Consider the following 13,031-nt stretch of genomic DNA (forward strand, 5'->3'; position numbering starts at 1 on the left):
ATATGTAAATTCTATTTCTGGATATTTTAAAAGGATTTATTTATTTTTATGTGAATGGATCATTGCCTATGTGGATGTATGTGTACCTTAAGTGCTTGCTGCTTGTAGAGGCCAGAAGAGGTTGTTGGATCCCTTTGAACCGGAGTTACAGATAGTTGTGAGCTACCATGTAGGAGCAGGGAACTGAATCAGGTCTTTCAAAAGAGTAACAAGTGCTCTTGACAGGTAGAAGAAAGCATATCTCAGAGGAAGATGCTGTTGATACTACTGAGTGAGAACAAGAACTACATCCCAAATAAAAGCCTATTAAGTGAGCTTTATTTACCATGCATAGCACTGACTTTCCAAAGTGGGATTAAAGAGTGTAGTGTGGGCTAACTTTTCAGGCCTCCATTTTTAGGGGAAAAATGTATAAACTGGGGATTTTGTAAAATAAGTATTTTGAAAGCAAATTTTATAGAAGCAGATGGCAAATTAGATTATTTGATAGATCATCTTGGCAGGACATCTCAAGTTTCCTTTACAGAAGACCTTATCTTACTAGGGTAGACTACATATGGGTCAAGCTCCAGTTCAGAATTAGAACATCTCAGGACTCCTTGGCAGAATACCATCTTATCAGGGTGAAGAATCCAGGGTCAAGCTTATCCTAAGATGAAATCAGAATGCTCTATCAGTGCAACCAGGAAGTATAAATGATTCACAAGGTCTGCTTTAAAGATGAAGGGACCAATATCCCTAGAATGCAAATGGTCTCTAAAAATTGGAAAAGGAAACTGAGCTTTCAGAAACCATGTCATCCTCCTGAAACCTGGTGCTACTCTAGAGTTGTGCTTGTTGAATGTCTGGGTCATATTGTGCATTGAATGTCTGGACCACAGAACTGTGATGCAATGTTTATGGCATTTAAAGCAGTAGGATAGAGTAGTTGATTATAGCACCAATACAAACATTAGTGCCAGTCCTACCCCAAGAGAACATACATCATTGTTGGGTAATATTCCCAGTAATATTTTAAAATTTATTTAGAAAGTATTGTGTAATTTAGTTGATGAAAGACAGTCTGGATATAACTTCTAAACTTATATTTAAGAATTTAGGAAAGAATAATTACACCTTACATTGTGTACATTTATATGCATTGATGTTCAGACCCATTGATATCTATTATATAGAAAAAAGTCTCTAATATCTTATTTGTTCATTTACTTAATGGCAATATTAAAATATTTCTCTATTGTATAGAATGTTGTGTCTGAAAGATTCAGTGGTTGAAGAAAAATCAGCAATTAGAGTCATGGTCTTTTGAGTTATTCAAGGTGTTACAGGTTTGTAAGCAAAACAACATGGTTGGTGAGGGCAAGGGGATAATGAACTAAAAGTTAGCCTCAGCTATATAGTGCATTTGAAGAGAGCCTGGACTACAGCAGATCCCATGTCAAAAAACCAAACTCCCCTAAACCAAACAAAAATTTAAGATATTTTAATTTTGTCATTGCATAGCTATACACATTTTTATCTTTTGTCAGAGTCTTAAATAATTTCTGTGAAATGGAGAATAGCTGTTTTACTTTATGTCTCTAGAAAGTTGTGAAGATTCATACAATTGCAAACAGTAGTGACCATTCGCAGGTGACAACTTTAGTGACTGCTAGGCAACATTGGGTGATGTTGCCTTTTCTATCAACAGCATGTGATTCTCTGCTGATTCCTGCATAAAGAGGCTCTGTTTGTGCTCCTTGGAAGTCTAGTCTCACATTTGTCATTGCCTATAGGAAAAGGACATTTGTTTTATATGAACCTTATGATTTTAGAACTTGGATCATTTTTCGTACCAGGCAGAAGAATAAATGTGGTTTAATGTTATTCAGGGAGTTAGGTTTGGGGAAAGCAAGCATGGTATTAATGAGCTGATGTGTCTGTGGGAAATTAATATGTCCTACCTTAAAAGCACTCCTTCCAGCCCCTACCAATGCCTGCAAAACCAAATCTTGGAACAACTGAAATAGCTTTTGAAGCTCAAATCACCTACTAATACATTTATAGGCAAAGAATCATTAAAAGTAGAGATGGTTATTTTGGCCCAGGGATTTATTGATGGCATCCTTAGTGATAGTTGGTGGCTCAGGAGATCCAGGTTGAACTACAGTGTGACTCTGACTGATGGAGTCACAGTGTATGTCTGATTTCCAGTATGTCATGCTCCTTTGTAAACACAGATTCTTATACAGTCCAGGCTAATCTTAAACTCAACAAGTAGTTGAGGCTGACTATGAAGTCCTGATCCTCTTGTCTCTACATCTTAAATGTTGGGATGACAACCATGTGTAGCCATTTTCTCTTTTATAAATATGTAGAGACACAATTCTTTGTTTACCAATTCCATTTGTCACACACCTCTTTGCTGTGGTGCAGGCCACCCCAGAGCAATTCAAGGGGCTGGATATAGACCATGTAGTCAAGATGGTGTTCTCTTTCAGCAGTTGAAGCAACATCAAGTGATTATTAGTAGTTTGGAAATATATGCTTAGTTGGGTTAGTTCTCTACATAATAAATAGACCAATCCAGACACCGTGGCTCATGCCTGTAATTCTAGTGTCTGAAACTTAAAGGCAAGAGGATCAGGAATTTAAGGCCAGACTGAGCTACATGAAAGTTTGGCAACCAGAAGAGTAAGCTGTTCAGTGGTGGCATACACCTTTAACCCCAGAACAGGGGAGGCAAAGGACAGCCTGGTCTTTAGAGCAAGTTTCAGCACAGCCAAAGCTACACAGATAAACCCTATCTTGAACAACTAAAATGAACTAACCAACCAAAACCAACCAACCAACCAACCAACCAACCAACCAACCAACCAACCAACCAACCAATCAACATGCCAACTATCAAACAACCAACAACAATAAGAAAAATCCATTTTAACCTAACAAAACCCACATGTAATTTCTCATTTCTTTGCTTACCCCATTTTGGCATCTTCACACAGTATGGAAAAGAGTCTTAAACTCCTCAAATGAACACAGATTTTTCACTTCTTCAGTGCCCTTCTGCTGCCAGCCTGCCCTGCTATCTAGGCTGTCCCCATAGTGGTTGTCACTTGGAACAAGCAGTCTCCCCACAGAGGTTTTTGTACCTTACATATTCTCAACTTGGAATGTTTGCTGCTTCTGTTTTTCATGGTTGGTTTCTTCTGGTGTTTTATACTTCAGGTATAATGGGGCTTCCTCAAAGAGGGTTTCCTGGACTGCTAAGGGCAGAACATGCTACCCCTGCCTGTCTATGATACTCACTCTGTTCTTTCTTGTTGTATTTATAACTGTATTTAGTTGTTCACACTTTTTTTTTTACTAGACTGCTTCCTCCATGTATGACTGTCTACATATTTTTGTGTTTGTAACCATAAATCTAGTATCTAGCATAAATTTGATGCTCAGGAAGTATTTGTGAAATAAGAAATAAAATGTTCCCCTTTCATTACTCTGATGGCAGATTTGGATGAACTCTCAAGAGGATTAGTGACTTCAGTGGTTCCAAGTTGTTCTTTGTTACTGGTCATATTGAAATATTCTTTGTTTCATTTACCTGCACTTGAGAAGTCATTTAGGGAAACATCGAAATGAGCAATGTATGTGAGAGTGGTCCAGAAATCTGGTTTTGTTTAGATTGCTGGTTAATTGAAAAGCAGGAAGAACAGAATGAGATAATGAATTCAAATTGGTATTTTCTCCCAGTTCTTGGAACAATAGTGTGTTAGTGATCTGCTTTGAAATCCAATCTTGTGATTTTTATTTATTTTTTTGTCAAGTAGGGAAGTGAACCCAGGGTCTTCTATATGCCAAGTACACATTCTGCACTGAGCTACATTCTGGGTCCCCTGAGTTCTGTCTATGATTTTGTAGCAGGGTTAATGTTCAGCATGGTATTTTCTCAGAGTAAGCTTTTGTTTTGTTGTAATTAGATGAACATGTAACTACTGCTGCTGAGATAATTAACTAAGTCCCACTCACTATGATAATGTCTACAATGTGGAAGATGTTACCAGTCACAACATTTACTTTGATTGTTAGATGTAGGACCAGAAGAAAATGTTATAAGTCATATCATCTGGTAAATATAATAGTTGCTGTTTTGGTTTGGATCATCAAGAATCCTAAGGGCTTATCATTTTCACTTTTCTCTTCTCTTAATTAACTTGTTCAAGGCACTCTTCATGTCCTCATTCCTAAGGGTGTAGATTATGGGATTCAGTAGAGGGGTAACAGCAGTGAAAAACACAGACACAACCTTGTCCTCAGGAAGACTGGTGGATGGGCGTGAGTAGATGAAGATACAGTGTCCCAGAAACAGAGTGACTACGGTGAGATGGGCTGCACAGGTGGACAAGGCTTTCCTCTTGCCATCAGAGATCTGTTGCCTCAGACTCACAAGGATAACTGCATAGGACACTACAAGAACCACAAAACATACCACAGAGATCAGCCCACTGTTGGAGACAATGAGAATCTCAATGATGTGGGTGTCAGTGCAAGCCAGTTTGATCACTTGAGGTACATCACAGAAGAAGTTGTCAATCTCATCAGGACCACAGTAGGGCAGCTTGATGGTGAGTGAGGTGAGAGATATGGAATGGATGGTTCCCCCTATCCATAGGGCTGCTGCCAGCATCATACACACCTTCCAGTTCATTATTGTCATATACTGCAAAGGTTTACAAATGGCCACATATCGATCATAGGCCATGACAGTAAGAAGGAAGATCTCTGTGCAGGCAAAGAGGTGCAGGAAGAACATCTGGACCACACAGGCATCAAAGGAGATGAGCTTTTCTTCTGAGAAGGTGTCACTTAGCATCTTAGGGACAGTGACAGTGGAATGGCAGACATCAATAAAGGACAGATTGCTGAGGAAGAAATACATGGGAGTATGGAGCCGGTGGTCGTGTATGATTGTTATGACAATCAGGATGTTACCAACCAGTGTCAGGACGTAAAAAATGAGGAATATGAAAAAAATAGCCATCTGTACTTTCGGATTTGTAGATAAACCTGTGAGCCGAAATGACATCACTGAAGTTTGGTTGATGAGGACAGCCTTTTCCATTCTTTTAGTTCTTTGTCAAAAATTTAAGGAAAAAACATGAAACAAATGTAACACTTAACATGTACATCAATCATTTGGTCCCTTAATTTTTTTTGGTCGTTTACGATGTCACCTACATCTAGAAAATATGAGACAAGTATCTAGTTTATTTCCTGTTCTCCTCTTCCTTCCCTCTTCCCTTGATGCTGGGGATTTGATAGAAGCTCACACAAATTAAGCGCTTCTTTTGTCTCTGAGCTACAGCTCCTGTCTTGCTTGTGTTTCCTAAAAAAAAGAAAAGAAAAAAAGAAAAAGAAATGCTCTGTAGGAGCCAAAAGAGTCAAGGACACCACTAAAAAAAAAAAAAAAAAAAAAGCCTACAAAATCAACTAATCTGGGCGTGTAGGGGCTCACAGAGACTAAACTGACAACTAAGGATTTTGCTAGGAGCTGACCTAGATCCTTCACACTTGTTACAGTTTGTGTAGCTTGGTCTTCTTGTGGGACTCCTAACTTTGGAAGCAGGAACTGTTTGTCACTCTGTTGTCTGTGTTCAAACCCTTTTCTCCTACTGGGTTGCCTTTTCCAGACTTAATAGTAGAGGTGCCTAGTCTTTCTGCAACTTGATATGTTAGGGCTGGTTGAGATCCACGAGAGGCCCTTTTCTGAAGAGAAAAGGAATGGATGAGAGGGAAGGGGGTGGGGTGGTACTTGGAAGAAAGGAGTGAAGGGAAACTGTGGTCATTATATAAAACAATCTAAATAAACAAATAAATAAAAATAAATAAATAAAACATAAGACTGCCACCATGAGCCCTCCAGTAGATTTAGACTTAGAAAGAGTATTTCTGTAGGAATATAATGACTATTTCCAAAACTATGTGTGTGATATTCTCTTGGGTGTCTGTACATAATACCTTCTCTTAACTCTAAAGTATGTAGTCAGATGCTTCAAAATATTAGATTATAACAGAAAAGCAGCAAAGAAGCAAGGACTACGATTAATGCTCTTCAAATTCAAAATAAATAGTGTCTTCTTGTGAGATAGTTAGGTGTAATGCAGACATAGTTGCAAATGAAACAATTTTCCAAATTATTTTAGCTCCCATTTAACAATAATAAGGACCAATCCTCAAAGATTAAATCATAGGCTTTCCTCCATAGTGTAGCAAATATAACTTGGGGCTTTATGACATCTACTCTGAAGCCAAAGAAACATACATTAAGGGGAAGTCAGAAGAAATCTGTATGTACAGTGGGTGTTGGGGGAACCAACAGAGACCTCCTCAGGACTGAGAGGCCAATTGCAGCAACTGTTGGGGGAACTGCTAGCAGACAGCCCTCAGCTGTTACACTGCTTTGATAAGTGTCTTATCTATACACCTTAGAAGGCAGCTCCAGTTCAGCCATTGGTAGGCTAAAGAGAGTTTGTCATTCCCCAAGTCAGGATAACTGTAATAGACCATCTTGGCTTTAGCCTTCTCACTGACCTGAGTGGAGCCACTGAGACCACAGAGGAGGACAACTCTTCCCTTCACTCAGCTAAGCTTCCTTCTTCCAAGGGGGGTGGTTCCTATAGTGCTCCTAATAAACAAACATTCTTCACTCTCAAAAAAAAAATCTTGGAACATCTTCCCTAGATGTTAAACCCACACTTTGGAAATAATGCTGTAGTGAGCCTTGATTTACTAGGAAATTAAAAATCACCTTGAAGAGGAAGGTGGAAAGCTCAAAGAAGGTGGAGATGCATCAGTGTTTAGTTTATATTTTTTGTTTTTTTCTGGAGACAAGAATCTCAAATAACCCAGACTTGCTATATAGTTGAGGGTGTCCTTGAACTCCTGATCCTGCTGCCTCCTTTCCCACCTGCTGAGTTTGCTGGTGTGTGCCATTGCAACCAGCTCAGATTATGGATTAAGATTATCCATGCTCTAAATAGGTCCTTTGTTTAAGGTCCATAAACTTGGCCTTTAAATATAGTCTCTATTGTTTTCTCATTGATTGTACTTTCCACTAGCCCACATCTCTTCTCTCCTGGTGGCTTTGCCCAGGTGTTGGGAACTTGACATTCACAATGTCAGCATTTGAGGACCACAGCCATTCACCATGCTGCTGGACAGCTGGTCATGTGGCTGTGATGTTTGTTGAGAAGTTCCTTAGAGAAGGCTGCACAAACCCTAGGAGCCCTAAGATGCAGACAGGTTTGTCCTCAACCTGGAGGTCAAGGTTCAGGCTTAGCAATATCTGTGTGTTAACTAGATCATCCCAGCTCTTCAGATTCTCATTCTGTTGTTTGATTTACAGGTCTGTGAGTAAATCCAAAGAAGCTGTTTATTTATTCATTTTAAAAATTTTTTAAATTTAATTTAAATTTTTAAAATTTTTAAAAATGAGCTTTCCTCTGATCAAAAGTAGTATCACTACTACTTTAAAAGATTTTATTTACTGATTTATTATCTATGTACTATCTATCTATCCATCTATCCATGCAATTATGTATAGATGTATCTGATGCACATATATATATATGTTTCATGTGCATGGATGTTTTGCCTGCATATGTCAATGTGCACCATGAGTGCCTGGTGCCCATGGAAGTCAGAAGTGGGCATCAGATTATTCTGTGGAGTTTCAGATGTTTATAAGCTTCCATATAGGTGCTATCAAGAGAACCTGGGGCCTCTACAAGAGCAGTCAGTGCTCTTAATTGCTGAGGCCTCTCTCCACTACCACTACTGTTTTTAAAACAATTGTATGTTCTATCTATGACTTTCAGGATTTTAATTCTCAAAGGGAGTTGAGGGTTTAGCTTTTTTTTTCTTCCATTTTACAAATGGCAAAAATCAGGCCTATAGAGGTAAAGCACTAACTAGGCTCAAGGTCACACAGAATTGGACTCATAGCTGGGTCTAGAGTTCAGGTCTCCTGGCCCTGGCTTTATCCACTTCACCATTGCTCTTAACGTCTGTGGTGGCCAGCATAATAGGAGGTCAAGCAGAGGTGTCTTAGTGCCCTCTTTCTTCTCCTAGAGGTCCTGAGTCTGCTTGGGGTTTGCTCTTCAGAGAGCTCATTTCTCAGGCTTGCCCAATCTTCATGTGCCATCTTTGCACACAGCTTTCCAGTGGTGGCTCACCCAGGGAACCTGTCTGTCCCTCATAGTCCCTCATCTTGTGCTGTCTGTCCTATACCATTCCTCAGGATCAGCCTCTGCTGGACAAACACTTCTTCCCAGTACTGCTTAGGGGAAACTTCCCCTCTGCCCTCAGGAATGTCTAATATTCCCTGCCATTCACAGTGCCAGCCTTATGCAAAACAGCCCTATGCTGTTTATGTCAAAAGAAAGATTAACACCAGGGACACAATGAGGCACTAACCAAACAGAGCTGTGGCAAACAGGATACCTTTAGACAGGGGTCTTTCAATTAACACCTGAAACATAACCAGACTAGTATCTTGTTACAATTTACAGCAACTTTTTTTTTACATAGCTATGGATTAATTTTACATTTTATAACTTTTCTTAGAACATGCATTTAACATTTTTTCTTTTGCTACAGAAAACTATTTCAGTTATTTAATTAGTGACTTACAGTCATTTTTCTTGTTTAAAAACTGAAAGTTGAAGGGTCAGGGGTTGATTTTAAATTCATCATGTGACATTTGGTCTGAAGCAAGGACTTCTGCTTCCTCCTCATTGGACAGGGTTACCTTACCCTCTCTCCTGTCAGCATTTTTCTTGGACTTCTGTGAGCTCACAGGAAAAGATGCTTGGAAAACATAGTGCCCAATGATATCAAATAACTGAGGTAAAAAATATGGGTTAGTGAGATGGTTCAGAGTTAGGAGCATCTGTCACTCTCATGGAGTACCTGGGCTTGGCTCCCAGCATCCATAACTCTGGTTCCAGGGTATTTGATACCTTCCTCTGACCTCCACAGGAACTCACATGATACACACAGGCAGACAAAACACTCATACATGTAAGATAAACTAAATAAGTCAAAATCTATCTTCTCTCTCTCTCTCTCTCTCTCTCTCTCTCTCTCTCTCTCACACACACACACACACCCCACACACAGAGTATATGTAACTATACATCTCAGGAAAATGTAGAAGGTGATGAGCAAAATAAGAAAGAATATCTATAAATCTCACCTGAATGCTTTCTGATTCTCTCAGTCCCTTCAAAGATACTTGGGTATTCTGTCTGGTAGTTTGAATACAATGAAAATTATCTTCCCGTAAAAGAAACAACTTTCTTCAAGTTGGGTAGTCAGAACATCTCGTGTTACAGCAGTCCTGGAGAGCCTGCTTCTCGTGTCAGGGCAGAGAGGCACTATTCCAGATTCCTGACCAAACCAACCTTTTGCATCTACACTTTTGCCCTTGTCTCACTATGCAAATAATTCTGCAGCAAGAGTTTCTAGGATGGTGTCCAGCAGACTGAAGTTGTGCAACAAGGACAGTGTGTCTTCTGTGTCTTTTCAGACCCAGTGATGAGGAGGGGTTCCACGCTGTGAGCAATCAGTTTCAGAGCTGTACCAGTTTATCAGGACAATTTAAAAACAAAATTGTCTGGTCACCAACTTACTCAGAACCCCAGTGTGGCCAAAGGGTCTTGTTGCACACTTTAGGTGCAAGTTTTATCATTAGTTCCAGATGCAACATTCACCTCTTAAACTCTGAATGGGAATCATAAAGGAAGCAAACAGCTGAAGCTGGCAGCTGTTGCGTTGATGGTGTTGCACCTGGATTATCAAGGCTTTATTTCCAAGGCAACATCCAAACCATAACATCAGCTTGCCAAGTCACTAGTTAGAAAAAGTAAATTCTGTGGCTGCTGATGTAATCGCCTTGGTTTTTCTCTCTAAGGGAAGTTAATGAAAACAAAACAAAACTAAATTAAGTACTAGTATTTAGTGACCCTATGTGAAAGCTAGGTAATGACCCTAGGCGTTGGCTCTGCATTTTCTCATTTAAGTTATATGAGATCACAGACATGAGAAGGGCAGTGGATGCGAGGTTCTGTCAGCCCGCTGATAGTGTAAGTGCTTTGTCTGAGAAGTAGATTGTCTGGGTGCAACCGTAAAGGTTGTAGATGTTTAAATTTTGGGAAGTGTGTCAGGTCTCTGATCCTTAGTTTCTTCTCCTTAAAGCGTGAATAAGGCCAGCAAGATGGCGCAATAGGATAAGGCTTGCCACGTGCATTTGACAACCTAAGTTTAATTCTTGGGACACCCCTAAAGGTGGAAGGAAAGGACCAACTCCACAAAAGTGGAGAACTCTGACCTCCACATGTATGTTATATGCTGTGTATATATGCCCACACATGCTTTCTCTCTCTCTTATATATCTAATAAAACAAAATTAAAAAGAAAAAATGCACAATTTTTAGAACTTTTGAGATATTTTCAAAGCATGTGGCATTTACTGTTATGCATAATTCATGCCTTTCAAGCAAAAAGTGAAAAGAAAAAAAAAATCCTGTCAGTTTTTTTGCCTCAAATGTTTGTTACTTTAGACAATAGCAAATGTGTGTATATAAATTAAAGTCTCTCGTCCTGGTTCTCCTTTTCATTTCTCTTTGTTGTAGCTATTTGAATTTATTGTTTAAACCAGTGAAGAAGAATACAAAGTGGAGAGATGAATGTCACTTTTTTTTTTTTTTTTTTTTTTTTTAGCGTGACCCCAGTCAATTCTGAGACTGAAGGCAAATTTTTATTTTCTAACCCATTTTTAAAAATTTTAATTAGGTATTTTCTTCATTTACATTTCCAATGCTATCCCAAAAGTCCCCCATACCCCCACCCCCACTCCCCTGCCCACCCACTCTCAATTCTTGGCTCTGGTGTTCCCCTGTACTGAGGCATATAAAGTTTGTAAGACCAAGGAGCCTCTCTTCCCCTGATGGCCGACTAGGCCATCTTCTGATATACATGCAGCTAGAGACACAAGCTCCGGGGGGTGGGGGGTACTGGTTAGTTCATATTGTTGTTCCACCTATAGGGTTGCAGACCCCTTTAGCTCCTTGGGTACTTTCTCTAGCTCCTCCATTGGGGACTCTGTGATCTATCTAATAGCTGACTGTGAGCATCCACTTCTGTGTTTGCTAGGCCCCGGCATAGCCTCACAAGAGACAGAATGTCACTAATTTTTTTAAAAATTAAAATGTATATATTTTAAGATTTATTCATTTTTTTCATATATGTGAGTGTTGCCTACAGGTACGTCTGAGCACCACATGCATACTTGGTACTCACTGAGTTCAGAAGAGGGTGTCAGATCTCCTTACCTAGACTAGACTTACAGACAGTTCTGAGCAACCATGTGGGTGCTGGGAACCGAACCCAGGCCCTTTGCAAGAGCAGCCAGTGCTTTTAACCATGGAACAATCTTTCTAGCCTTTTACTTTTATCTATCTATCTATCTATCTATCTATCTATCTATCTATCTATCTATCTATGTTTTTTTGAGACAGTGTTTCTCTGTGTAATAGCCCTGGCTGTTCTAGAACTAGCTTTGTAAACCTGACTGGCATTGAACTCACTGGTATCTACCTGCCTCTGCCCTTCAAGTACTGGGATTAAAGGCATGTCCTACCATACCTGGCTAATTTATTTTTAACTTATTCACGACACACACAAAGTAAATATGTTATGAGGTACTGTGACTGTTTGCATATGCTTGGCCTAAGGGAGTGGTACTATTAGAAGGTGTGGCCCTGTTGGAGTAGGTGTGTCACTGTGGGTGTGGGCTAACGGACACCCTTTCTAGCTGCCTGGAAGTCAGTCTTCCACTAGCAGTCTTCAAGTAAAGATGTAGAACTCTCAGCTCCTCCTGCACTGTGCCTGCCTAGACATCTCTATGCTCCCACCTTGATGATAAAGGACTGACCCTCTGAACCTGAAAGCCAACCCCAAATAAGTCCTTTATAAGACTTGCCTAGCTCATGGCATCTGTTCACAGCAGTAAAACCCTAACTAAGACAGGTACCATGTCATGTTTGATATGTATTTATTTGATGTCTATATCTGATTATACATATCCATATTCTCAAATATTTATCAATTTATTATAATTAAAGCCTTCAAAATTTCGTCTCACGGCAATTAAGAAATATGTAGAATTATCTATAGTAGCCCTACTGTGCATGCAAAACTTTCTGTTCCTGTGTAAACTATGTACAGTTACTGTTGATCAGTTTCTTCCCACCCTTTCAGCCCATCCCTTTCCCCAGCTTCAGGGAAGCTCCATTTTACTGTCACCTCTTATGAGATAAACATTCTAAGATATCTAAGAATATCTAAAAATATCTAAGAAATATTCTAGTTGTGAGTGAGATAATCCAGTATTTACTTTTCGGAGCATGGATAATTTTATTTAACACAATTATGTTCATTTTCACTTATGTTGTCTCCAGTGACAACATTTCAGTTTTCAAAAGTGGCTAGTGCACAGTGCTTCTACATTGGGGACCCTGTGTTCCATCCTATAGACAACTGTGAGCATCTACGTCTGTATTTGCCAGGCACTGGCAAAACCTCACAGGAGACAGCTATATCAGGGTCCTTTCAGCAAAATCTTGCTGGCATATGCAATAGTGTCTGCGTTTGGTGGCTGATTATGGGATGGACCCCCGGGTGGGGCAGTCTCCGGATGGTCCATCCTTTTGTCTTAGCTCCAAACTTTGTCTCTGCAACTCCTTCCATGGATATATTTTTCCCTATTCTAGGGAGGAATGAAGTATCCATGCGTTGGCCTTCCTTCTTGATTTTCTTGTGTTTTGGAAGTTGTATCTTGGGTATTCTAGGTTTTTGGGCTAATATCCACTTATCAGTGAGTGCATATCAAGTGACTTCTTTTGTGATTGGGTTACCTCACTCAGGATGATATCCTCCAGATACATCCATTTGCCCAAGAATTTAATAAATTCATTCTTTTAAATAGCTGA

At 39.6% G+C, this 13,031-nt stretch overlaps 1 protein-coding gene across 1 annotated transcript; it reads right to left on the reverse strand.

Moving 5' to 3' along the window:
- Positions 1-4,084: 4,084 nt before the first annotated feature.
- Positions 4,085-9,801, reverse strand: LOC110309772 (olfactory receptor 4E1). The gene is made up of 2 exons (XM_021182505.1): positions 9,236-9,801; positions 4,085-5,111 (listed from the first exon to the last, which is right to left on the reverse strand). Exon 2 carries the CDS (start codon positions 5,099-5,101, stop codon positions 4,169-4,171), a length of 933 nt encoding a protein of 310 aa, XP_021038164.1. The 5' UTR covers positions 5,102-5,111; positions 9,236-9,801; the 3' UTR covers positions 4,085-4,168.
- Positions 9,802-13,031: the final 3,230 nt, after the last annotated feature.

The sequence above is a fragment of the Mus caroli genome, chromosome 14, assembly GCF_900094665.2.
Source record: "Mus caroli chromosome 14, CAROLI_EIJ_v1.1, whole genome shotgun sequence".
NCBI lineage: Eukaryota > Metazoa > Chordata > Mammalia > Rodentia > Muridae > Mus > Mus caroli.

Coding starts and splice junctions, on each gene's coding strand:
- LOC110309772 (XM_021182505.1), bottom strand. CDS start 5,101: ATGGAAAAGGCTGTCCTCATCAACCAAACTTCAGTGATGTCATTTCGG.